The following is a 27,455-nucleotide window of genomic DNA, read 5'->3' on the forward strand; positions in this document are numbered from 1 at the left end:
ACTAATTTGTGAAACAAATCTTTTAAGCCTAATTAGTATATGATTTAACAATGTTTTGCTGCAGTAAACATGTGCTAATGACGGATTAATTAGGCTTAAAAAATTCATCTCGTGAAGTACCGACGGATTATGTAATTTGTTTTTTTATTAGTATCCGAACACCCCATGCAACATCCTCCTGACACACCTCCTAAATTTTAGTAGCTGGATCCAAACACCCCCTTAACCCAATTAGTAATCTCTACAACTACAATATTCATATTATCAACATCTACCCGGCAGGACCAAAACACTCATGCGATCCATATTCGACAGGCAAATAATCACTACATCTCATGCGATCCATATCCAGCAGACAAATAATCATCGCATCATGCGATCTATATCCGACAGGCAAATAATCACCGTATGGAGACCCTGGAAGACAAGTAAATAAAATAGAATAAAACTCACGAAATCACCATCAGACAAATAATCACCGCAAATAATAACATCTCATTCAATTTATGTTGCACCCGTTGCAGTGCACGGACACTCATCTAGTACAGTAATAATTCTATAAAATGACGCTGTGTACATGTTTCACTAGGCGCATTCACAGGCGTTGCCCGAATACAATCGATGCACAGCAATTTGTAAACAGAACTAGACTACCAATATATGAACATCAAGGTGTTGATTAGAAATTCATAGAACAGAGCGAATGCCAGGTGAAGAATAAGTGAATAAATAACAATAGCTTAGAAAAAGTTACAACAATAATGAAGGTACCTTTTGTACCAAGCAATTTGATGTAAGCTAGAGTAACTCACGCGAGAAGTGATTAGTCATGCCATACAACTTCTGCATTAATCTTTACTGTCAGTATCTAACATGCTTCGTATCGTAACAACAATATCCTTAACTCTGAAGCACTCACACGACCATGCACCACCAGTACCATAACCAGACCCAACTATAATTGAGGTACCCATACCGGAAAACCAAAAATTCTTTCCGTGGTTCATAACAATAACCAGACCCAAAAATGAATGAAAAGTGGGAAAATAGCTAGTGCTGCAGTGAGCTTACTAATCAATTTACAATTTTCTCGATTTACAGTTACCTTTTCCAAACTCGTATCATGCTAAACAATGGGGGTACCACCGAACCTGATGTACACAACAATATGTAGACATCTCATGCTATCTGTTACCTTTTCTGCACAAGCTCTCTGATATTTCCCGACTGCAGATCAGCTGATAATCACAAGCCAAATTGTTACCTTCAACTTCTGAGTTCACCGCAAAACTACAACACTAGATATATCTGAATATTCCCGAGCTAATGGCCCAACAATGTTAACCCTGCCCAGCCAATGCTACATGGTGAACCATGTCAAGGGCACGTTATAACAGAAGATGGAGCCGGAGCAGTGAACAAATCCAATCTACAGTGAAACAAACACATGATCTCCAAATGATGGATCACAATGGGATAAGAGATCGAACATACTGCCGGGACGCACTGTTTCGCCCAAGGCCCAATCCTAGGCCCAATGGTGTCCTATCAGTCCTCTTACTGTGATCACAACACTGAGACGAACCCACTTGGCTTTGAGGTTTTGAGTTTGCCTGAGAATCAGCGCAACTATGGTCGGTGCCATTACCATGATGTAAATGATTGTCACCACCATTCTGCGAAACTGCACTTGTCATCTGTATCATTCCCATTTCCTCATCGGTGTGCAATGTCTGGTCTAGTCGTTCAGTGTCCTCATTGTATCCATTTAACAAGAAGTCAGAGCAGTTCTTGTGAATCCCATGATCATACGGGTTCCTGAATCTGCCACCTGGGCCTCTGAGATATGCATATCTCATGGAATTTGCCATCTCATTTGTTGTAATGTTCCTTGCTATCTGCAAGTGAGATGGAAGCAAGGCATGAGCACAGTGCAGGTATGCCTTTAATGTATAATGGAATGATGGAATGAATGGATAGCTATAGGATGGAAGGCAACATCCTACACAGAAACCTCACAGAAAGCAAACTGGATTCTTAACCTCCGTTACTTCATAATGAATCCGAAATAACATAGCAGTTTTACTCTTGATATTCTAGAGTTCGAAACCACGGTCAATACTTAGATGTTAGTGTATACTATCAGAAGCCATACACTTATGAATCATGAAAAGGCTGAAAATGGCATAAACAATACAACAAATCCAACAAGGCTTCAAAGATTTCAATGGTGAACACAAATGGCTGCAGTACCAGTTCCTTACAAGTTCGTGGTGTCTAATCAAAGTTGATGTTCCAGTTAGTGATCAAACAATATTTACAGTTTCACAAACAATATAAAATCACTCTATAAAAGCTAACCAAGTTTCTCTGTAAAATAAAAGAAATATAAATTCAAAAAAAAAAAACTTTACCTGAGATGCTTGAACAACTGTAAGAACTGCAACGCCAAAGAAAAGGAAACAATCCAGTGCGAGAAATGAAACCACCCCAGGATGCTGGAATGCAGAATAATGAATCCAAGCACCAAAGGATGATGGGGAATCTGGATCCCTTACAATTCCTGCAACAAAAACAGAAATGAAGCAACAAGAACTTCCAATGTAATAATTAGGATAAAGGACTCAAAGCATTACTTATAATGGCAGCAGAGCCAGTAATGATCATTGCAAAAACTTCTAGAGTGAGGAACATGAAGAATTCCCATTTGTTCTTCTGCAGTTACAGTTCACAAATAGATCAGATGAAAGAACACACTCCCATTGAAGAAACAATGAATTTTTTTTAAAGGCCATAATTCTCTTTCTAATGTTACAGGGAGTAATTCAGTAAGATTCTCAGAGAGAGAGAGAGAGAGAGTACCATGATTTTTATGTCAACTTTTATCAAATTTCATTGTTGATTATACGTTGGTGGCAAGCTTTCAGGATTTGTTGCTTGAGTATCTTTAACTCAAATACAATAGAGAAGGCAGATACATTAAATCACAACTGCGCAAATACGAAATCACAACAGAAACATGTACCTTTCCTATGCAATTAGAAACCCAAGGGCAGTGGTGGTCAAACTGCTCCACGCAACGATCACATGTAGAACAATGTTTTGAACGAACAGGTCTGACTATCTGGAATGAAGATGTTAGGGAATCTGATCCATGAGAATAACAATCAAGGAAAGAGACAACTGAATTGCTCAATCAAGTGACTTACTTTGCACGTTATACAAAGTTGTGACCAGTTGCCAGAAACAAGCGCAGGATTTTCTAACTCCATCTTCAGCAATGGTTCCTGAAGGAACAAATGCGTGTGATTTAGACAGCAAAATTTGGGATTATGTTTTGACTTTTGAAGTCTGGAAATGCATCAAGCTAAAAGAACCAAAGTTCAATCAGAAGATAAAATTACATGCAGGAAACTACATTAATTAATGGGTACTTATATTTGAAACTTACATCATCCCTTTGATTTTGTGAGCTCCTTGTATTGATGTAACCTGGATCTTTCCTGCATAAAGCAATTGTCATGATGGTGTTGGCTGCCTATATATCTATATCTTGTGCGTGATATTATGAAAGTAGTAGGATAATTATACGACAAAACAATAGATATTTGTTATTAAAAATGATATAATGATTTAAATAATTTGGTGTCTATCTGAGCATGCAAGAGTTGATCAAACAGTCAGCTACTAAAAATCGGTTTAAGATATATCACACAAAGTTTTAATTTTCCATGATCCACAAGGTGCATAAACTGAGAGAGTTTAACCAAATACCAAAAAAAAAAAAATCACAGACCCACAATATTATCAAGAAGTAATAAGTACTTCCTCCGATCGAAAATATAAAGTCCATCTAGGTTTGTCCTAAGTTTAAAAAAAGTTTGACTAGCAATATCTACACAAAATGTATTATATTAAATGAAGAGAGGTTTATCCCAAGGATTTTACATAATGAATCTAGAATTGTCAATGTACATAAGATTTTAGATATTGGTGGTCAATGTTAAACTAGTTTGACTTAGGACAAACCTAGATCAACTTACATTTCTGATCAGAGGAAGTAGTAACTGGCGATCAATGCCCTCAGGTCTGGTTTGACCAAAACTATCAACAGAATGCAAATTTTTAGAAATACCTGCTACATTTATAGAACATGACCAACCCAGCAGTTGCAAGAAAAACTCCTGACCATGCGAATATCCCAAATGGTGTTGTCATAGTCATGGCATATTGTCCTGAGGAGACCAGCAATAACATATTACAGAAGATCAAGATAGTGAAAAAACATAAAGATGCTACTCAATTTACCTGATATAACAGAGTGTATATATGTAATAAGCATGCCAATAATGGTGCACCAAAGAAGAGGAGCAAGCCCTAATTTTGACAATTTCCCAAATCTGGTGTTTGCACCACATCCTCTGTCGTGTACCCTTCTAGCATTGTCCTGAAAATATTGGTAATACAAGTAAGCAAATGGAAGGACATTTCAGCTCACAATATGATCACTCTTATCCAGCTTAAGTGGTAAATAGAAGGTAACCATTTAACCATTTACAAGAGCAATCACAAGTCATTGACTGATCATCGAGAAGTTTATATGGAATCTATGTGTCGGTGCAGAAAGTGACCAACAAATAAATATTTATAGTTTTGCCGTACGTTGTGATCGGAGGTGGTCTAGCACTCAATGACACAGGATTTATACTGGTTCAGACAACGTACCCTACGTCCAGTTTGAGTCGGTCAGTGACTTTATTCCTGAGCCCAGGTGCTCGAAGTTTGCAGTGGGGTTACAAACGAGAAGAAGAAAGATGGGGGGTACAAGAGGTCCGATCGGACTCCGGTCGGAAGGGCCGAGAGTGACGGGAGCCCTGCTATGAGCTAAGTGTTTAAGCGTGTGCTTGTGGTTCGAACCTGGCGGTTCTGTGGTTGTGTACTAGTGGACTTGATCGATCTCGTGAATCTGGATCAACTTGAATGAATCTAAATGTTGGAAGAGGACGCATCCCCTTTCATAGATGAAGGGGATGGCCTTACAAGTGAGAGGAAGAGAGTATGAATGCTTCTAAGCCTTGTTGCCCACGCCGGCGGGTATAGGATGATGGTAGATGCCCACAACACTGTTGGATGTTAGATGCACGTGGGAGGTTGCGTCGTCTTGTTCGGGTATGGCAAATGTTGGTACCTGCTATGCTTTTGATGCCCAGAGGCATGTGAGGAGTTTCACCATGTTCACTCGGTACGGTGAATGCCGACGCTCACAACACTGTCAATGCCCAGAGGCATGTGGGGGGAGCCTTACCGTATGGGAGTTAACGGCACCCACAATATTGTAGGGAAAATGTTAGCGCCTTCAATACTATTTGGGCTCTGTTGTGCCAGGGAGGTTGCAGAGTACTGTTTCTGCTGGTGTACAGGGTACGGTCCCTGGTATCGTGGTTTGACTAGTGCGCCCTGCCTTGCTTTCTCCGTTCATTCCCTGGTCCCAGTCGGCTCTGATCGTGCCAGTCGGAGAAGAGCCGTGAGCAGAGGTTTGGCACATCCCCGATCGGAGACGCGGGTCGGAGTCGGAAGTAGTGCCTTGGCCAGGCCTTCCGGTCGGAAAGGCCGTCCGGAGGCGGGCTGGAGACCGAAGTAAGCGCTCCGGTCGGAGAGGTGGGCCGGAGTCGGAAAACGGGCGCCGCTCCTCCTTGGCCAGACCTTTCGGTCGGTGATTGGATCGCCCTTCTGGCCTGTTGTTTAGATACTTGGGTCGGCCCATGAGTTGCGCGTTGTCTGCTTAGGTCGAGCCTTTGTTGGGAAACCGGTCCGCGAGGGACCCCGAGTTTATGAACCCGACAGGAGCCCCCGGGCGATTCGGGCAGAATCGTCTAGGGGATTTTCGCACCCACGGGTGTAGCCCCCGAGCCCCGGGCGATTCAGGTAGAATCGTCTGGGTTTTTTTTCGTGTTGCCAGCGGGGGAGGTTTTTGTTTTGTCAGCGGGTGTGCTCGAGCGCACCCGCGTGTGTAGGCCCTAAGCCCCCGGGCGATTCGGGTAGAATCGTCTGGGGGGGTTTCGTGTTGCCAGTGGGGGAGGTTTTTGTTTTGTAAGCGGGTGCGCGCGAGCGCACCCGCGGGTGTAGCCCCCGAGCCCGGGTGATTCGGTCAGAATCGTCTGGGGGTGTTTGTTAGCGAGCGTGTGTGCATGCTTTTTAGTCGAGATGGAGTCGTCAACCAAGGCGTTGTTGCGCAGCCGATGCGGTTTAGTTTTAGGGATCGGGTGAGACGGAGCTCGCGGGTCCTGGCGTCGGTGCGCGCCGTGGGATCAGGCGAGGCAGTTAGTTTTTAGGGATCGGACGAGACGGAGCTCGCGGGTCCTGGCGTCGGTGCGCGCCGTGGGATCGGGCGAGTCGGAGTCGTGGATCCTGGCCTTGGTGCAGGCCGCGCAGCCAAGGCAGTTAGTCAGTTAGATTAGGGATCGGACGAGGCGGAGTTCGCGGATCCTGATGGGGCGAGTTCGGGGTCGCAGACCCAGGTGTTTGGTGTGCAATCGAAGCGTAGCCGATGGATGGGGCGAGTTCGGGGTCGCAGACCCAGGCGTTTGGTGTGCAGTCGAATCGTAGCCGAGTGGATGGGGCGAGTTCGGAGTCGCAGACCCAGGTGTTTTGAGTGTCTTGAGCCCCCGAGCCCCGTTGGGCTTTGGTAGGGGTCGATTTGAGTTGTGTGCGTTACCCCGTCCTCGGTTTTTCACAACCGGAGGGGCTGAGTTTTGTCCCTTGTCCCGATCGCTCGGGCTCGAGTGACGCGCTCGGTGAGCTCGCTAACGGGTATGATCGAGTGGAATCCGGGTCCATCGTTCATGACGGGGTCGACATAGCCCTCTTGTGACATTCCACTGCTCCTTTACCTGCAACCCAGCAAATGCCTGGGTCGTTCCGGAGACCGACCCGGGTGGCCTGACGGCCTCCCCTCGATGGAGATTCTGTGGGCTTGACAAGAGGTTTACGATCGAACGAGAAGGTTGAGATAACCCTGTCTGCTTTGGGACAGACGAGGCGAGGGCCGCACGGGGCTCATGTGCGTTTTCTCCCCTGGCTCTGTTTGACGTTGGCCGGCCTTCAAACCCCGGTCGGTCGTTGCTTATGTCGAATGAGGCAACTGCCACTTCGTGACGCAACACGGAGCGTTGTGATGCATTTCGCTGCATGTGCGATGCTTAGTTCCCGAGCCCCCGGGCGATTCAGGGCCCGAATCGTCCGGGGGGCACGGGCGTATGGAATGAATGCGTGTATGGATGTATAAAATGATTATAAAGAAATAGCGGGGGTCGGTAGTGTTACCTTGATGACTTGAGTGACGGGGTTTGAAGAGCTCCAATCGGAAATGTCCGACCGGGACCCGGCCTCGTCGTTCGTGACGGAGTCGGCATGGCCTACATAGGGCGTCCCTTCGCTCCTTACCTGTCTCTCGGTGCTAACCTAAGTCGTTCGATCGACTTGGGAAGCCCGATGGTCTCCCCTAGCAGAGATCCCGTTTCGGGTTTTTCCAAGTCCCGCCTGGGGATGCGTAGAGCTACTCGTGTGCGGTGGTGCTTTGGTTCTTGTGCCCAGTGTGCGGTAGTGGTGGGCCATGCCTAGGCCACGTCCCGTCTGATCAGGTGCCGTACCGTCGGGCAGGGCGCGTCTCATCGGTCAGGGGGCGTCCCATCTGCATTAAATGGGAAAGAGAGGGTTTTTCGCTCCGCCGTTTCAACTTTCCCGATCGACGCGCCTTCCCCAACTGTTGCGCCCTTTTCCTTAAGTAGGAGAAGGGAGAAGGTTTTCGTCCCGTTCTTTCGCCTATTCCCCATCTGCCTCCTCTCATTTTCCTCCTTGCCGAGAGCGTCTTTGAGAGCCGCGGCAGTTCCTAGAAAAGAAAAGGGGGAGAGGGAGGGAGAGAAAAAAACTCACAAATCCTTTCACGAACCCGGAGCGAGATGTCGAACTAGAGGTCATCCACTGTGAAGGAGTCGGTGTTGAAGGCCTTCGCCGTGAAGGGGTTTCTGCCGCCGAAGGAGGTGGCGCACTGGAGGGCTCTCGGGAGGGAGGAGTTTCCGCAACCTCGGCCCGGCGAGGTGGTTTCCTTTCTCGCCTTCCATGAGCGTGGGTTAGGTTACCCCGCGCACTGGTTCCTACGCGGACTACTCAATGAGTGGGGTCTGGAGCTGCAACACCTCAATCCGACGGGGGTGCTGCACATCGCCGGCTTCGTCACCGTCTGCGAGGCCTTCTTTGGGATGGAGCCGCACGCGGACTTCTTCCAGCGGCTGTTCTCTGGGCGAGCTTTGCCGGTGGGGAATCCGCCCGAGGTCACGCCGGTGGGGGGTTTCACCCTGCAGAGGAAACCTAGCGCGGGAGGCTCGTATCCCGCGTACATCCCCAACGACTCCAACCGGGGGCGGCACGGGGAGTGGTTTTATATCAGGAATCCGGCGGAGGCGCCGTTCCCGGCGTTCACCGGCGGGAGGCCGGAGAAACAAGATAGTTGGTCGTGGGGCTGTTCCCGTCGGGAGAAGAAGGTGGAGATCATCGAGGAGGAGCTCCGGAAGCTCGTGCGGCGCGGCCTTGACGGGGTGCGGGTGTTCCACACCCTCTACCGCCGCCGGGTTGCTCCGTTGGCGGAGAGGTCGCGGTCGATGTGGAGGTACGGCGGCCCGTCGAATCCTGATTGCGCGTCGCCGGAGGAGCTGCCGGATGACGAGGTCTGGAGTCGCCTCGACCGGGTGCTGCAGGTGAAGCCCAAAGAGAAGGTCGATGGAAAGCACATACCTCTTAATGCCTCGGTGGTGTCCAAACTGGTATGCTCCTCTTTCTTTACTTCGTGTTCTTTTCCCCTTTGCTCTCCTGCCTTTTTTATTTCTGAGTTGCCTGTTTCGTAGGGACTTGATGCTTACAGGTCCCGGCCGCCCGAAGGGGCCGGAAGGCGCGGCTCGGCAGGCCGCCCAGAAAGAGGCGGCGGATGCCTGGAAGAAAAAGAAAGTCGAGGTGGCTCAGCGGAAGTATAAGGAGATTGCCCGGAGCGTGAAGGCCGGGGAAAATAAGAGTGACGTCGAGTCCGAGCTCGAGTCGGATTATCCCACAGATGTGGATGACATGGTTTTCTCCGAGGAGGAGGAAAGTCCTGAGGTCATTTTGACCTCGGCGGAGCGTCGCGACCCTGCGGCGATGTCCGCTGGTGATGAGTAGGAGGCGGAGAGGCGCACCGAGGTTCCCGTGCCGAGGAAGCATGCGGCGAGCGCAGACGCCGCCGGCGAACGGGAGGCGAAGCGGGCGCGGTCACCGCGCCCCTCGGTGGCGTCGCCGGTCTCGTCCCCGCCTGCCGCGGGCGCAACCGAACAAGCCAGGCAGTCAGAGGAGCGGGCTTGCACCCGTGCATCGCCGGGACCGGTGCCAGCGCATGAGTCGCAGCGAGAGGATGCCCCGCCTGCCGCTTTGGTCGACGCGTCCCGAGCCGAAGGTCGCGGTGACCCGCAGGCCGGGCAAGAGCCGGTCGGGACGACTCCGCCCCCGGCTGAAGTGAGGGGGCGCGGGTCGCAGCCTGGGAGCGGTCCTCGCCCTACGGGCCTGTCGATGCCGGGTCTTGGCTTTAGAGTCGTGCCGCTTACCTCCTGGTATGTTTTTCTTTGTTTCTTTTCGATCTTGTTGAGTCTTTTTTGGAGTATGACTGACCCGTACTCTTTGTCAGCGGCCGGGCGATGACGGGGTTGAGTATCGCCCCAACTCCTGTGCAGGAGGTTTGGAGGCCCATCCTGCAGTGCGCCGCGGCGAGCGGCGGGGGGAACAGGGTGGTGGCGGCGAACCCTTCCCTTCCGGGGGTGGTGCTCCCTGGGTCGATTGCTGGTACGGCGGCGACGGTGCTGGCGGCGATCCCGGTGACCACTGAGGCTTCGCCGGTGGTGTCCCTTGCGGCGCCTCCATCAGCTGTGGCGGCAGAGAAGGAGACCGAGTCCCCTGCCTCGCCAGGCGGAGGGCTGCACGGCTCACCCTCGCGGTCGGAGCTGAAAACGCCGGGGGGAGACGCGGCCGGGACGGAGTCGTAACACCCGTCGGCGGCCCGTGCAACCGATGTGGTGGAGATCCCATCCGATGACGAAGCGGATAACGCGGTGGAGCTACCAGTGCCGTCGCGAGAGCTGGCGGTGGTTCGGTCAGAGGCTAGGCCCTCCGGTGGGCTGCCGGAGGATGATCTGGAGTGGCCCTGCCCCGAGGACCCGTCAAAGGTGTGGTTCGTCCTTCGGGATTCCCAGGAGTGTCAGCTCTGGGACATCCTTGGGGGGAAAGGACTTGCCATGGAGTCCGAACTTGCCAACCTGTCGGTGAAGCTCGATGACGCCCAGGAGCGGGTTAAGTCCGCCCAGCAGTTAGTCAAGGTCGACCTGCAGCTCGCCGCGGAGGTGAGTTTCCCGTATTTGTCCTTGACCTCTAAGTCTCTTGTTGGTTGCCTCAGCATGCTTGCTTTTCGTTTTCATAGGGTCTGAAGGAGATGTCGTCCCACAAGTCCCGCTTCCTCCGGATGGAGCATGCCCGAGTGGCCGAGGTAACTGCGGTGCGGGCGGAGGAGCAGCGTGCAGTGGAGCGGGCGACCGTCGCCGAGCGGGGGCTTGAGGCGGCGAAGGCCCGCCATGCGGAGACCGAGGCGGGGTTGCGGAAATCCCTAGCGGACATCGAGGCGGCGCTCCAAAAATCCCTGGAGACCCTTGAGTCGGAGCGGAGCGCCTTGGTGTCGGAGCGAAAGGCCCGGTCGGAGGCAGACCAGGAAGTGCTCGCGCTGCGGGGCCGGGTGATGGGGACGGAGGAGGCGAGGGCCCGACTGCGCGAGCAGGTGGCCCGGCAAGCGGAGGAATTCTCCACCCTTGAGAACTTCTGCCTCGGGACGTACCTTTTCTATTTTTCGTCGCGTTAGTTTCTTCCTTCAGCCTGTTTCTGAGCTTGTCGCCCTTCTTCCAGAGCTGGACGGAAAGGTGAAGTCGTTGGAGCGGTACCTGGAGACGGTTAAGACGACTTTTGGCCGGAATGCAGAGGAGCTGGCCAAGTCCCTTGAAGAGCGACATACTCTCGAGGGGGGACGAGACCAGATCCGCAATGTTGCCCAACTTGTCGTCTCGGAGGTCTTCGGGTCGGTGCCAAGCACTAGCGCGCCCGCCGTCCAGCTGGCGGAGGTTCCGGATGAGGTCCGGGCCCTTATCACAAGCGGGCTGTTCTACGGAGCGTCGGGGGTGTTGACTTCAGTGGCGACATACCACCCGAACCTGGACTTCGCCACTATCTGCAGCGGGTATGCCGACGGCTTGAGCACAGAGGACATCCAATTGCTCGGGGAGAGCTTGCTGCCGCACGCAAGGTTGGTGGCAGAGCAAGTCTCTGCGAAGTGGGTGATGGATGTCCGCCATGAAGACATGGCCGGAAGCGTGCGTTGGTACGACGTCGCCCAGCCTGCGGATGGCACGGAGCCCGGGTCGGAAGTGGACGTCGTCCCACCTTCAGCCAAGCCGAATGTGATCCCGCCGGGGAGTGAGCAGCCCGCGCCTTCGCCGGTCGTGCCGACAGCGGATGCCGCCGAGCCGCCCCAATAGCTTTGTAAAGTATAAGTAGTTTAGTAGATAAAAAAAGTTTAAGTTCGTGGGGGAGCCCCCGTGTAAACGTTCTTGTGTGTTTTAATGACTACAATCGGTTTCGTTTTTTGTGATGGAGTCACTCCGTTCGGGAAAACTTATCCCTTTCGTTCCTTAGTTTTACCTTAGCATAATTTTGTTTTTTATTCTTTCTCACACTTGCCCGTTCGTCCCGTTGGCTGCAACCTAAGGAGCCCGGGGCGTGGCCAGCGAGGCTCAGCTGCTCGTAACCGTAGGTAGAGACGGGGTGCGATTGGTCGGAATATTTTAAAGCAAAGCTACGTAAGACAAATTAAAGGAACGAACTACCCTTTTGTTCGGGTAGGAAGGAGTTTCACCATATTATAATAAATGAAAAAGAGAGGTAATAGTGCACCCTCGTGGAGCCCCCGAGCGACTCGGGCCGAAAAGTGTTTGGGTCTGGGTGCTCTTATAGGAGCAAACGCTATATAAACAATGGTAGGACTGAATTTTAGGGGAAGAAAAACGACATAGCTGTTCCAAGCGTTTGGTGAGAATGTCGTCGTTGTCGTCCTTCAATCGGTAGACGTCCGGTCGGATCACTTCAATCTTCAGTCGTCCGGATCCTTGTCCGCTACGCCCTCTTTCTTGGCCGTTGCTTCTGCGCCTTTTTCTTCCTTTGGCCCGCCGGCCTGTCGCAGAAAGTGCTTGAGGAGCTCGCAGTCCTTGTAGATGTGTTTGACGGGGTAGGCGTGGTTGGTGCACGGGCTCTCCATGAGCTCGTGGAAGTGGCCCGGAAGGTCCTGCTGGGGCCGCTTGCCCGTGTGATCAGCCGTGGCGACCAACGCGGAGTTGGTCGGTCGGTGGCGATCTTTTCTGTTCTTTTTCCCCTTCTGCGTGGAGGGGCCGTCGTCCTGATCCTGACGCTTGGCCTTGCCTTTGCCTCGGCTTCCGTTGGAGCGCGGCAGGAGCGGCGCTCGCTGGAGGCGTTGGACAAAGGTCCGTGGTCCTGGGCTATCCGGGCTGGGACTCCGGTCGCTGCTGCGAGCGTCTCGGTTCGGCCCGAGCCGCTCGTGTACAGGCAGTCGGTGTGAAGCGGTCGTCAAGTCAAGACGAGGCGCAGATGCGGCCACTTGTGCCACGCTTGGCGGCTGTAGCGGTGAGCGGGTGGAGCGATTCGTCTGGTGCGTCCTCACTCCCCCAATGGGGAGAGAGGCCGCGAGTCGGTGTCGCGATGCGGAGCTCTCCGTCTGTTGAACGGCGGCGGTCTCCACTAGTGCCCGGAGGTTCTGGTGGATCGCCTGTTCGTGGGGGTCGTTCGGCTCGGGAAGGCCGCGCAGAAGCTTTGCCGCAGCGGCGATGTTCTAATTGGCCCGAGCGAACTGTGGGGGATCGTTCCCCCTGTCCATGGTGTTGCGCTAGACCCGACGGGCGCAACCCCGGGCGCTGCTCGCCGGTTTATGCGTACGGGACACAGTGTGGTGCGTCGAGCATACTGGCGCAGTTGGCGGCTCGATCAGCCGCTGTTGTCGTAGCTCCTCGCCGTGCTCCCGTGTGAGCTCGGGGGTCTCCACTTGAGGGTCCGGAGGGGCATGTGTCTGTAAGGACTCCGTTACCACCGGTGGCTGTCCCAGAGCGTCCGCCATAGCGCACTCCCGGGACGGACGGTGGCTAGGCGCCACGTCGCCGATGCTAGAGCCGTCACTCTCAACATCGTCATCCATGAGGTCGAGGAAACAGGTGGAAGCATAGCTCGCCATTCCCATGAATTCGGACGTGAGAGGGGACGTCGCAGGCATCCTTCGGAGCTCCCGGGCGTACGCGTCCGTGGGAGACGCGAGGTCGTAGGGGAACCGGTCGTATGGCGGTCGCGACGGGGACAACGGGGTCCCTCCGGGTAATTGGCGGAAAATAGAGAATAGTAAGTAGATAACAGTATGTACATTACTTACAGCGGGATTTGAACAGAGAGTTTGCTCGGAATGAAGCGCAGATGCCTCGTTGAAATCATCGCGTGTCCCGGAGCCGATGGAGGATGCCCCTCCGACGGGTGCCGGAACGAGTGCCTCCTCGCGGAGGTGTAGTACGCCGAGCCGGTCGGCGACGAAGTCCAGGCTTTCGAATTGGAATGCCTGGGACGGCTTGGAGACGGGTGGAACCCACATCCCAACAGGTGGGAGTGCGGGAAACTCCAGTGAGCCGAAGCGAGTCGTATCGCCTGAGTCCGCCACGGCGAAGGTGGCGGAAAAGTGGGCCATCCGATGACCAAAAAGTGTTGAACGTACAGCGTCTTCCCCACGAACGACGCCAACTGTCGGTGCAGAAAGTGACCAACAAGTAAATATTTGTAGTTTTGTCATACGTTATGATCGAAGGTAGCCTAGCACTCAATGACACAGGGTTTATACTGGTTCAGGCAACGTGCCCTACGTCCAGTTTGAGTCAGTCGGTGACTTTATTCCTGAGCCTAGGTGCTCGAAGTTTGCAGTGAGGTTACAAACGAGGAGGAAAAAGATGGAGGTACAAGAGGTCCGATCAGACTTTAGTCGGAAGGGCCGACAGTGACGGGAGCCCTGCTATGAGCTAAGTGTTCAAGTGTGTGCTTGTGGTTCGAACCTGACGGTTCTGTGGTTGTGTACTAGTGGACTTGATCGATCTCGTGAATCTGGATCAACTTGAATGAATCTGAATGTTAGGAGAGGACGCATCTCCTTTTATAGATGAAGGGAATGACCTTACAAGTGAGAGGGAGAGAGTACGTATGCTTCTAAGCCTTGTTGCCCACGCCGGCGGATACAGGATGATGGTAGGCGCCCACAACACTGTTGGATGTCAGATGTACGTGGGAGGTTGCGTCGTCTTGTTCGAGTATGGCAGATGTCGGTACTTGCTATACTGTTGATGCCCAGAGGCATGTGAGAAGTTTCACCATGTTCACTCGGTACGGTGAATGCCGATGCTCACAACACTGTCGATGCCCAGAGGCATATGGGGGGAGCCTTACCGTATGAAAGTTAACGACGCCCACAATACTGTAGGAAAAATGTCGTCGCCTACAACACTGTTTGGGTTCTGTTGTGCCAGGGAGGTTGAAGAGTACTATTTCTGCAGGTGTACAGGGTACGATCCCTGGTATCGTGGTTTGACTTGTGCGCCCTGCCTTGCTTTCTGCGTTCGTTCCCTGGTTCTTTCCGAGCGGGCGTCCCCGATCGGTTGGTCCCAGTCGACTCTGATCGTGCCAGTCGGAGAAGAGCCGTGAGCAGGGGTTTGGCACATCCCCGGTCGGAGACGCGGGTCGGAGTCGGAAGTAGTGCCTTGGCCAGGCCTTCCGGTCGGAGAGGCCGTCCGGAGGCGGGCTAGAGACCGAAGTGAGCGCTCCGGCCGGAGAGGTGGGCCGGAGTCAGAAAACGGGCGCCGCTCCTCCTCGGCCAGACCTTTCGTCAGTGATTGGATCGCCCTTCTGGCCTGCTGTTTAGATACTTGGGCCGGCCCATGAGTTGCGCGTTGTCTGCTTAGGCCGAGCCTTTGTTGGGAAGCCGGTCCGCGAGGGACCCCGGGTTTATGAACCCGACACTATGAAACCTATATTAGACAGCATTTAAACATTAGAAAGGTGCCAGATCACACTAAACCAAATCATTTTCCTCCTTGGTTACCTCTGTTTCAGTATTTTAACATCTAGTTCTTACTTCAAAATTCAGAGGAAAATTACCACTAAACAGATTAGACAGCATGTTATGATGCTCCTAATCGGTTAACAATAATTTACAGGGAAACAGGCATACAAAACATACAACGATCCAAACAATTAATTCTTCACAGTAACATGTCTGTATATTAGCAATCCATGTGCCACAATCAAAACTTAAAAATAGAGCATCCTTTACAACAATCATTAGCAGCTAGTAGTCTAGTGTTATATTACCATTTTATTTCATTACTTTCTTGCTCTTTTAGTTCATGTGTCTCATGTCAGGTTTCATCTAAAGACTACCCCAACTTGCTTAAGACTAAATGTTTTGTGGTTATAACATGTCTGCATACAAAACCATAGTAAGAAACTTGCTGCCATGTGAAACATAGGCATAGGTATTCGCGTAATAAATGGAATATGAATCTGGATAGCTAGCTAGGGAAAGTAGCACAGAAAGGAATTCAAGCATGGGCAAGGTGTGATTAACGGACTAGCGTAAAACAGGATATCCCTCCTTTTCGATTAGAGGACTAGTTCAATTAATGAATTCGAGTGAGGAAGTCATCTAGCAGCAATAAGATATTAATTGTAGCTGGCTCTGGAAGATAGGATCAATCCGTCTTGGCAAGATGGGGATACCCGGAAATAGGAAAGGAAGAAGTCAATAGTCAAGGCTAATGTGTCTCACTGGGTCAGTTAGGAAAGTATCAGATGGTAATGCTAGGACATTGGGACTCTTGACTCTTACGACGCTGCAGAAACAGGACTTCAAGTAGATTACGAAATATAAATGTCATGGTTAATTTTACTCACGAGGAAAAATGCAACTTGCCGATGATTCTTATCGGCAGCAAGCTGTGCTGGAGTTAATCCAGTTTTGTCTTTCACCATCATATCATCCTTTTTGCCAACCTGAACTAAGACAGTGCATGCCTCAAGGTTCCCCCGAATAGCAGCCCAATGTAAAGGAGTACAACCTAAGAGTAGCATTTGCAGTTAAAAGAAACAGCAACCAAATAAGCTGATATAATTACCAAAGGAATGATTATAAATAATATAGGCATGAGATAAATTTACACATGCCTTCTTTGTCTTGCCGTCCCCTATAAGCATCCAAAAACAAAAGAAGCCGTATGGAGTCTGCGAATCCCTTATAAGCAGCCCTAGAAGGGAATATGTAAAAACAGAGAGAGAAATAAGCAGCAAAATGTTAAAATTCAGCAGGGCAGTATGTTACAAAGTGCACAAGCAGAAATTACAAGGAGACAAATGAGAAGCATATTATAACACAAGTACAAACCAGTGTAAAGGGCTCCTTCCATCATTATCAGGGATATCTGGATCAGCATTCCATTTCGCAACAATGTGGTATATGAATGCAGTCTGACCATGCTGTGCTGCAACATGTGTGGCCTGAACACAGAAGTATATTGACTTAAAGAGCTGCGGCAAATTCTCTGCATAATCAACTTCAGTGATTCTTTTTTCCCCTAACCCAGAACAATCACATGACCAAAGTATGTTTTTAGTCTACTATTAAACTCTGACCTGGTAAAGTGGATATAATTGGTCAGCTGCAGATATACATCCAAAACTGCTTTAGTTGGCTACCGGTTGTCAACGAACGATAGGCAGCTAAAAGTGGAGACAGGCACAACAAGGACCAAAGAGGCAAAGAAACAGCAGGGAAGAGAATACAGACCTGATACCCATATAAATCAGCAGCATCCACCTTAGCTCCTTCTTTCAGAAGTAGTTCGGCAACTTGAATATGACCACGTACAGCACTCCAGTGAAGTGCTGTTTGTCCAGTGTGATCCACAGCATTTATGTCTGCTCCATGCTATTCAAATACAAGCACGAAATCATCACCAAAGGGAACCAAGGAAATCCAATCAACAACAGTCATCAACCAAAGTAGCTAATATGCCTTTCAACCACAACCACCTGATCAGAATAACAAAGCGATATCTACTATGACACCAAGATACAAAATAATCCGCATCATCACAACATGGGTATTGCATGAGATCATGCATTCATGCAATAAAAGCCATATCATGAGCAGTAATCATCTTGGTCTAGACTATATCCTAAGCATATCATTTACACATTTGATCTAAATTGAAATGGTTGAAGGCACAAATAGAAGTAGCTAGTTGACACCACAAGGCCATCCACATTCCTCCTGAACTGTCCTGTTGCAACTGTCTGCAAGTATATTTAATCCAGATGTACCAACAACCTACACCCATCCAAATCCCTCCTCCACATAAACCAGCCCCGAAATTCCAAACCCACCACCACGGCAAAGCATTCAGCTTGCAGCTGCACACTTGTTCACAAACAAGGATGCCTCGGCCATAGAAACTGACAGGAATGATGACCACCGAAGGTGCATGGCTCCTCCACGCAATTACACAAGCAGCCCACGGTTCTGGCAAACAAAATTCCAGCTCAGAAAGTGCATTGCATCGCAACGCAGCCTACTGGAACGTACCCTACGATAATGACAATACACATTTACGATACATAGATTACTATAATTCAAGATGATACTTACCATAATATTATAATAAATCACTTAGGAGAGAGTTACCATAATCTCCGTAAATTAGTATAGTAATTATGTAACTCAAAGTGGCCACAGAATAACTTATTCTGTGGTTGCGAGGAGTTGGAGGGGGCGCGGGAGCCGGGGGAGAGGGCAACCTCGAGGATGTACTGGGCGGCGGCGACGCGGTTGTTGAGCGCGGCCCACTGGAGCGCGTGGTAGCCCCCGCCGTCGGGCTCGGTGACCGGACGGCCCTCCCCCTCCACCAGCCGCTGCAGCTTCTCCAGATCGCCATACGCCGCCGCGGTGTACACGTCGTTCTTCAGCGACTCGTCCTCCGCCGGCGCCCCCGCGCCCTCCGCGGCGGAAGGGGCCGCGGCCGCGCCGAGGGAGGTCGAGGAGGTGGTGGTGTCCTCGAGCACCTCGATCTCTGACGCCATGGGTTCGGTGGGATCGGGGCGGGGTCCGGGGAGGCGGCGAGGGAGGGGAGGGAGGAAGGGGTCGGAGTGTTTTGACTGGGCGCTGGGCGTTCGTTGATTTTGCGTAGCGTTTGTCCCTGGTGACTCGAGAGAGGTGCGTGGCCGGAGCCGGAGGCGGAGAACGAGAGGGAAGGTTGGGCCCAAATAGGATGTTGGATTTTGCATGTCAGGACCCCGGATTTTTCTTGTGTCAAGATTTCGGCCTGTCAGAGCTGAGGATTTATGTCCTGTTTGTTACTACACCTCCTCCTAAAATTCCTATCATATCGAATATTTGGACACATGCATAGAGTATTAAATATAAACTAATTATAAAACTAATTGCATAACTTGCGACTAATTTGTGAGACGAATCTTTTAAGCCTAATTAGTCCATGATTTGACAACGTGGTGCTACAGTAAATATGTGCTAATGATAGATTAATTAGGCTTAAAAAATCGTCTTGAAAATTAGCCTCCATCTATGTAATTGGTTTTGTAATTAATCTATATTTAATGCTCCTTATTAGCATCTAAACATTCGATGTGACATAAATTTTAGGAGCGACTAAAGAACCAAACACTCCCTTAAGTGCACAAATTCTAGGGCTTGTTTGATTGCCGGTACCAAATGGCCGGCTACGTCCTCTAGGTGCAACTAGGCCTGTTTGATTGCCTGACTCAACCTGCGAGCAAACCGTGCACGCTCGTTGTTGCCGTCACCTTCGGTTCGCAATCTTCCGAACCCCGAGTCACCCCCTCCCCACCTCGCCATGGGCAGCGCCATCGCTGTCGGGGAGCTGACGCAGGACTATGTGAGCGCTCTACCGAGGGTCGCCGGCGTGCCCACCTCCCTCAAGGCAGATCCAGCGGCTGAGCAGCTCACGCTTCGTCCACGCAGGGGCCTAGCCACGACGAGCTTCGCCGCGGCCTCTAGGATAATCGTCCAGTAATGGGCTGCGCAGCACCGCCAGTAGGCGTGTGAGCAGATGGTGCTCAACACACTGGACCTCGACCACCACGACCGCGAGTCTAAGCTCCTCGTGCTCGTGCCACCATGCCGTCTCCATGCTCGACGCCTCCTTCCACGACGGGGACGCGGACGCGGCGACATGGCCTGACAGGGCTACCACGGGGAGGAGGCGACCAGGCTACGCCACTGCAGACGGCGGAAGCCTCGAGGCTGACCTCGATCGCCTCCTCCCCACCGTCCTCTCCTACTAGTTCATCTCAAGTGCCCTCCGTGTGCTCACGGACCGCATTGTCCCTGCAGAGCGCTTCTTCGCGTGGGCCTCCTCCCTCTGCAGGGGCTTCTCCCTCGAGCAGAAAAAGCTTCAGCCTCTTCCCCAACGATAGCCCTCGACAGAGACATGGCACGGCCTAGGCACCTCAACACGGTCGTGGCAACGAGCGCTCACTGACTGAAGTCCATGTATGTAAGGTGTTTGTGCAAATGTGTTAGAAGAACAGTAGTAGGTGTTGGGAAGAAGAAAGGGGTAACTCTACCCATTAGTTGATTGAGGGTAACCATATTCGTTTGTGCAGTCTACCAGACAATATCCAATCCTCAGCCTAGCTTAGTTTCGTGCACAAAAACAAACAGGAGTAGTTGCACCCTGATCAGCATGTCCCAATCTAGTCGGTCTCTGGCCAACCACATGAGCCACCTTTGTCCAAGCAATCAAACATACCTAGAATACCAATAAAGTGATCAAGAGCATCTCCATGAGTTCCTGAATTTTAGTTCTCAAAATCCTTAAGTTTTTTAAGTCGCCAAAAATAATTAGGAGCAACAAAGAAGGATCTCTCCAACAGTTTCCAAAAACTAACTCCTAAGATATAAAAAATTTAAACTTCGACTTCGTTGCCGCCGTCGGCCCATGCCTCGTGTCGCCTTCCGAGGCAAGGTCGCTCATGTTGCTCCCGCCGGACGCCTCTGACTTCAACGGCTCATTCCCACGTGCAGTCGTGCGGTTGGTGGCCGCAGGCGAGGCCCACCGTGTGGACTGGAAGCACAGGACCCAGCCAACCTCTCATGCGTGTTGCTGGTGGTCACCAAGCTCGACCTGCTTCGCACCCCATCGCTGCCCCCCAATGTTGTGCACTGCGCCCACACCGGTGTGAGGGAGAAGAAAGCCCAGGAAACCTGGCGCGAGGAGGATACACGAATGTGTACTGTGCTTATTTTTCCATGCGGGGGGAGGGGGCTCGGTTTTTCCATGTGCCAAAAGATTGAGAGATGTTTCGCGGTCTCCTAGGTAGTTGCCTGCCAGGCATGCAATCCTAGTCCTAGGCGACCGAAATAGGATACCTGGCCAGACAGCTCCACGAGAGAACCAAACACGTCCATACTGTCTAAGATCTTTTTCTTAACCGAGAAATGAAGATAAATAACATGTATGAGAAGAATATGACCTGCACAAAATCAGGTTGTTGCAGTCTTTTGTTTTTTACATCTATTTCTTTAGATACACTTGCCCTTTGGTTACTACCTGAAATGGACATATACACAACTTATATAATCTCAAGTGATAAACACCCCAGATTATATGGCGTGGCAAGCGCCCGGACGACCGGGCACTAGCCCCCGTCCAGACACCGGTGCTTGCCCCGCTTGCTGCACCTGCCCGTGCTTGTTGCTGCTGCGCACCCGCCTGCTGTTGCTGTTGCGCATGGGTGCCTGTTGTTGTTACGCATGCTGCTACACCTGCGCCTACCCCCCTGCGGTTGCACATGCACGTGGGACCAACCACGCCCGCTTCACTTGCCCCATGCTCGCGGGGACCACCTACGCCCGCGAGGACTGCCTCCGCCTACGCTCGCTTCCCACGTCTGCCAATGAAAACACTTGTAACATGAAGCACTTGCTGCAACATACATCTAAAACAGGTGAAACATTTAAAACATATTCTTGCAACATCCATGTATAGCCACTGCAACATATGTGCCACTGCAACATATGTAACATACATATAAAACACTTGCAACATACGTCCGGAACAGCCGAAACATTTGAAACACACACTTGCAACATACGTGTATAGCCATTGCAACATATGCAAGACCAGATCTACTTTTGCAACATCCAGATAAAATATATATGAAACATACATCTGAAACGCATGAAACATACGGAGCTCAATTCCACGGAGTGGCGTGGAGGTTGCTGGTGCGGAGCTCATCGGCGGCACGGATCCGACAGGCGGACGGAGCGCAGTCGCTGTGGGAGACGCGGTATGGTGGAGGTGGTGAATCCGCACGAGTGGGGGTAGGGGCTTACGGCGCGGGCGGGGTCTATCTAGACGGACGCCCTATAGAGAGCACTACCACAGGCCCTTACCGTATGATAAGCTAGAAAGCCACCTCATTTCAGTTTAATATCTGGCTTTCTACCAAAATGTCCATGCATTTGCCTGTCAATGCCATTAGTAATTTTTTAAAGGTCATTGCCATTATACCATTACTACTGAGGCCTTTTCCCATCCTAAATGAACAATTCACACCTCCAATATTCTAGGCTGCCAAACAGTTTAACAGCTTATTTCCGCCGGCTTATCTCGAGCCAGCTTATATAATCTAGCACAGTGAAGCAAACATGGCCTTAAGTCCTTAACCAAGTTACAACTTACATTCTAACATAAAGTAAACTGACAGATAAAATTAGCATAACAACACTGGAAACGTAACGAACTTACTACCAACAAGCCATTGATAAAAGACAGGATGAATGCACGCCGAGGGAAAACCACTCGAATTTCGATTCAGGGGACATGTCAGCTTCTCCTTCCTCCTCGCTCTCACTGTTGTAATCATCTTCCTCCTTCTGCTGCTCCTCCTGGACATATATCGGAGAAATCGAGGCCGTCAAACAAGTCCGCGAGCTGTTCCCGGATGAACTGCCGCTTCTCTTCCCTATACTCGAAGAAGCCATCGTCCACCTCGACGTAGCCCTTGGCCTCGTACTCGTCGCATACCTCCGCCTGGTACTCGGCAAAGTTGTTGTTCCGGACATTGGACGCCTGGACCGCCCTGCGCATGATCTCGACTTCTTCCTTCGGACATGTTAGAAGTATCGGGCGCAAACTCCCTCCTCTCCCAGTCCCAGGAGAGGGTAAACTGGACCTCCGCGTCTGGCAACCGATTCTTCACCATGCCGCCGCACGCCCCCGTGGCCAGAGCCCCTTCGCCATCATCTCCGTCAGCGGCGGTAGTGGCAAGGGAAGTTATTATTACCGGTAGAAATGCACGTGCGCCGTATTTATAAAAATATTTATTATTCACATTGAAGCAAAAAAATATATATGTTTTGAAAAGTTAGATTAGATGTTTTATCAACTAAAAGGATAAAATTGCATTTATAAAGAAAAAATATTATTTTTAAATAAAAGAATTAACAAGTAACACGTAATATCTATGGTCATAAGAAAATAGCATTAAATTAATTTTACAATATTTCATGATCAGAAGGCATAAATTTTAACCACAAACAAAAATCATGTTTTTGCCGTTCGTCATAGGCGTATTGCACCCCGCAATAATAACTTTGAAGTTAACCACTGAAACAAAGAACTTCTAACGAGGCGTATGCCATATAGCTGGAGGCCCCATAATTCTTGTATGGTTGCTCGCATTTGGCAACCGCAACGATAGCAGCATTTGGCAAGCGCACCGTGTATATCGAAATGGAGCGCCAATCACCATTGGCTCCAAAATGTTCACCCCGATGGACAATTCGTGAAGCAAGCGAGGAAAGATCATTTTTTTATGCTACCATGAGAAAAGAAAGCACAGGGAGAAGCGGAAAATAATGAAAAGAAAGCACAGGGAGAAGCTGAAAATAATATGGACAAGAACACAAACCATGCGGATGATCTTCTAGTGACCCCAATGGCATAAACTCATTAACAAGAAGGCGTTGGTTACCATCAGCACAGCATTGTGTGATGCGACTGAGCATGAGAACCTCAACCAGACATTCCCTATTTCCTTTGAGACCATTACGATCAAGTTGCTTCACAGCAACAGTTTGGGAAGTAAAACTCTGTTAGTATCAAGGACTAAATCCAGGGCGTAATTATAATTGTTAATTTGTTGTGTTAGCACTGTCGACCAACATGTTACTTAATGTTTCAACTCAGAAGCCAAATTTGAGAGGATTTAGCTTTACAGACGAGCATTAAAATGGTTTCAGACAGACTTACCTGCCAATTCTCCAAACGTCCCTCATATACACGACCAAAACCTCCCTCCCCTAAAAGGCAATCTTGCCTGAAGTTCTTAGTGGCTGCAGCAAGTTCACCAAAAGTGAAAGTCTGTTGCAATTTTTTGACTGTTCCCGTCCCTATGGATAATTAGATCCTTCTTAGAGTCTGGTCCACCTTGTACTACGCCACACCTTGGCCACTGTTTGACATTTTTTCCACCAGAGTTAACAAGGTAGGGGAACTTACCTCCTAGTCTGTTGTGCTAGATGGCATGGAAGCAACATGCGAGAAAGTTAAATCTGCTCTGCAGCGACATGCCAAGAATCAATAGAGATGCAAGCCTTTTTTTTTTGTAATGCATAGAAGCAGTCTCGAACTCATATCACTATTGGCCTAGTTACAAACTCATAAAAATTTACACAAAATCACTTGTAATGTCATATGGAAGAATATTATTTCTAATGCATAGAAGCATAGCGAATTGGTTTTTGTGGTGTTGTAGAAGCCGTCACAAACTCAAATCAATATTATTCTAGATCCAAAGTAATAAACAATTACCATCACCTCTATCCTAACTAAAAATGAAGAATATTGAGCTAGGCATATATATTCAGGTGATTTTACTAACTGATATGTCATCCATGGCGATCTCAGTTGACGCATCATTTATCCAGTGGCGTAGCTAGGATTTGTAGCTATGGTGGTCCATTGTCAAAAAAATTTGTCCATTGTCTAAATTTATTTTAACCGCTATAAATTTAAAATGTCGGTACACAAGTATATAAATTAGAAAATGCAATTAAGGAAAAAAAAGGCATATGGAGTTCATAAAATAGACGAACAGTATTACATACCCATAATAGTTGAAGAACAATATGTCACTACTTCTTGTCAGGTCAGCGCCTTCTAATAGCCATGAAAGTGTTGATGATCTTTTCTTCACTTAATTGTAAGAAGATATCCCGCTCAATAAAAGTCATTAGACAATCATCTAGAAAGCTAGCTATCACCTATCTTATTTCTAAACTTATTCTTGATAAAGGTCATTGCAAAAAATATTTCAACACTTGCGTAGCCACCGGTAAAAGCAATACCAATTTGATAAGTATATAGACACAATGATAAACTTTATCCCTCTCCGTTTCAACAAGTTTTACTGAGAGGTCAACAAGATTGTTTAGGCCTTTGAACATTTCATCTTTTCTCATGTCATCAATGAAGTTTTCAAGTTGCAAATCGAGTCTTGGCAAGTCAGAGCTTGATCTGGTCCATCTTGTTCTTCAAATGGCTCTTCTGAAACAGCAACACACACAGAAGGAGATGGAGAAGCAGCCTTTTTCTTTGATGCATATTTTCGAAAAAGAGAGGCAATATCACTACTCTTTGTATTTCAATGTCTACAAGAGAATAAAATATTATTTCAATTCATCATTCCAATAATGTACACTACTACAGAAAATCTTTTCCACAACGTTTCAGTTTGGGGCTCCGAGGCGGGCGGCCCGGTTGCCCGCCTCGGTTATTCGAGGTAGGGCAGTCGGGCAGCAAATGCCTCGGTTAATACATTAACCGAGGCGTGCATTATAAAATAACCGCCTCGGTTAATAAGTAAAATGACCACCTCGGTTAATAAGTATTAACCAAGGCGGTCATTGTAAAAAAATTGCCTCGGTAAAATCATTAACCGAGTCGGGTATTGTAAAATAACCGTCTCGGTTAATAAGGTGGTCATGGTAAAATAACCACCTCGGTAAATCATTAACCGAGACGGTCATTGTAAAATAACCGCCTCGGTAAATCAGGCCCAGCCCGCTAGCCCAAGAGGCCCAGTTTCGAACACATATATATAAGGAGCACTTAGGGTTTTCACTCCTCACTTCAGTTCCCCATCCACAGTCTAGGCCGAGCGGAGGGAGAGCCCGACCACACGCCCCTCGGGAGGGAGAGCGCGACGGCAACACGGGCGGCTCTCTCCTTCCTCCACTCTCTCCCTCCCTCCCTCCACTCTCTCTCCCTCACCACCGGCGCACATCCCTGTCCCTCCAACGGCGCGGGCGGCTCCCTCACCCCTCGGCGCGCCAGCCCTCTCCCCTCCCTCTCTCCCTCAGGCGACGCGGGCGGGGAGGCCAGATCCGGCAGCGAGATCGGATCTGGGCCCCTCCTCACCCTCGCCGTCGGATCCGGGAGCGAGTGAGGCGGCGGCGGCGTGGGCAACGCGGGCGGCACTCCTCCCCTCCTCAACTTCGGCGGCAGCGTGGAGGCCGGATCTAGCCTCCCTATAGTGGCGCTCCTCCCCCTCCACCTCTACGTCAACTCTGGTGGCGCTCCTTCTCCTACCCGCGGACGCGGAGCGCAGCGGTCACGGCTCCCCCAGCAGCGGTGGCGTGCAGGGGCTGCAGAGCCAGGCCCTGGGCTTTTTCATTTTTTGTTTTTTATCTGATTTACTGTGGCAGGCATGGAACCGCCTCAAAAAATGTCACATTTACCGTGACCTTTCTGTCGAGGCGGTTGCAAAAACCGCCTCGGTTAATCGGTTTTGCCCGCCTCGGTAAAAAATGATGTAGTAGTGGTAATCAACAACAACAACAACAAAACCTATCAGTCCCAAGCAATTTGGGGTAGGCTAGTGTCACAGAACCGACCAATTTATAAGAGCACAAGTACAAAAACAATCGCCGGAACGATCAAATTCTCGAACTTGAGCCCATATAAACCCGGTAGTCCACCGAAATCTCGAAGGATTTCAAACCAACTTGCATACAGCCAAGATCACAGTAATCCAACATAACATATCGTACGTTACAACATTTCACAGATGTTTGCAAATAGATTACATCATCACAGAGTCATTGTTATTACAAAACAAGTCTTGTAAACATGCGGAAGCAAATAGTTTAACTCACACACCGAGTTCAAATACACATACTGGTTTGCTGATCACAGACCGCAAAAGCATTCAGATAAGAGAAAGGAGATCATGCCCATGATCTAGTCCTCATCACCCGCCGGGTGGAGACAATACTTGCAGAATCCCTGATATAGGAGGTCATCTGCAACAAGAGGGAATAAACCCTGAGTACGGGAATGTACTCAGCTAGACTTACCCGTCGAAAACCAAACAAATGACACCAAGGATTATGCATAGCTTAATGTAGTGGAGCTGGCTGACATTCTCTTTTTGCAGAAAAGCATAAGTATTATTAATCAACTCTTAACCTGAACTAGCAGTAACTTTTTAGCCATTAACCTGTCATCTATATTAGCACCTGTACTAAGCAATCATTTTATTAGGGTGCAAACATTAATAACCATATCAGGTATTCATTGTGGCAACCTTATCATCATCCATTTAACCATATCGTTAAATTAATTGAATCTACGTTGCCGCTGCTCAGTCAAGTTCTCACTATCCGGGAGAGACGGCGATTCGAATCGATTCCTATCCAGCTGGAGGGGTATTCCTAAACACAAACCCTGCTTTCCCCCGTCAGGGTCACAACAAGTCACCTTTGGTACAATTCAGGAGTCGCGGGTCCGAACAGATCGGCATTCTCAGAGAACCACTCTGCCAAGGTTGTTCGGGACTCTAACCCGCCTTGGACTTATGCCAATGGCTCTCCGCACATCCTTACTACCTCCAGAGTGCCGCCACTGCTCGCGTTCCCGGCCTGAATCGAGCTACTAGGCTTCGCGGTCGGAACGACTTATCCGGCCAGCTAAGTGTTAGGCTGCGTTCAACATGACATGAGGACGTACAACGTATCGGTCCTTAAACGACACAGACGGAGTCACTATGTTCAAACCTACACAAGACCCTGCCCGGTCTTAATTCATTATTCACATGGTTCTTTTCCACGATAGCAAATATAGCCAACCGTGATCCACCTCATCCTAAAGCTCGCAGGTGACAGGAAATCACCTGACTTCTACCGCACTAAGCATGGCTAAGCA

The 27,455-nt window shown here is 49.7% G+C and overlaps 1 protein-coding gene across 1 annotated transcript; it reads right to left on the minus strand.

The window, feature by feature from the left end:
• Positions 1-718: 718 nt before the first annotated feature.
• On the minus strand, positions 719-18,454 carry LOC136521901 (protein S-acyltransferase 24-like). Its single transcript, XM_066515669.1, has 13 exons — positions 18,001-18,454; positions 16,991-17,131; positions 16,589-16,701; positions 16,372-16,451; positions 16,102-16,265; positions 4,309-4,447; positions 4,136-4,235; positions 3,452-3,503; positions 3,210-3,287; positions 3,026-3,124; positions 2,637-2,715; positions 2,415-2,563; positions 719-1,898 (listed from the first exon to the last, which is right to left on the minus strand). Exons 1-13 carry the CDS (start codon positions 18,280-18,282, stop codon positions 1,467-1,469), a joined length of 1,908 nt encoding a protein of 635 aa, XP_066371766.1. The 5' UTR covers positions 18,283-18,454; the 3' UTR covers positions 719-1,466.
• Positions 18,455-27,455: the final 9,001 nt, after the last annotated feature.

This window comes from Miscanthus floridulus, chromosome 18, assembly GCF_019320115.1.
Source record: "Miscanthus floridulus cultivar M001 chromosome 18, ASM1932011v1, whole genome shotgun sequence".
Classification (NCBI taxonomy): Eukaryota; Viridiplantae; Streptophyta; class Magnoliopsida; order Poales; family Poaceae; genus Miscanthus; species Miscanthus floridulus.

Coding starts and splice junctions, on each gene's coding strand:
- LOC136521901 (XM_066515669.1), bottom strand. CDS start 18,282: ATGGCGTCAGAGATCGAGGTGCTCGAGGACACCACCACCTCCTCGACC. Junction 16,452..16,588: donor GGAAGGAGCCCTTTACACTG/GTTTGTACTTGT, acceptor ATTCCCTTCTAG/GGCTGCTTATAAGGGATTCG. Junction 2,564..2,636: donor TGGCTCTGCTGCCATTATAA/GTAATGCTTTGA, acceptor TTTTTGTTGCAG/GAATTGTAAGGGATCCAGAT.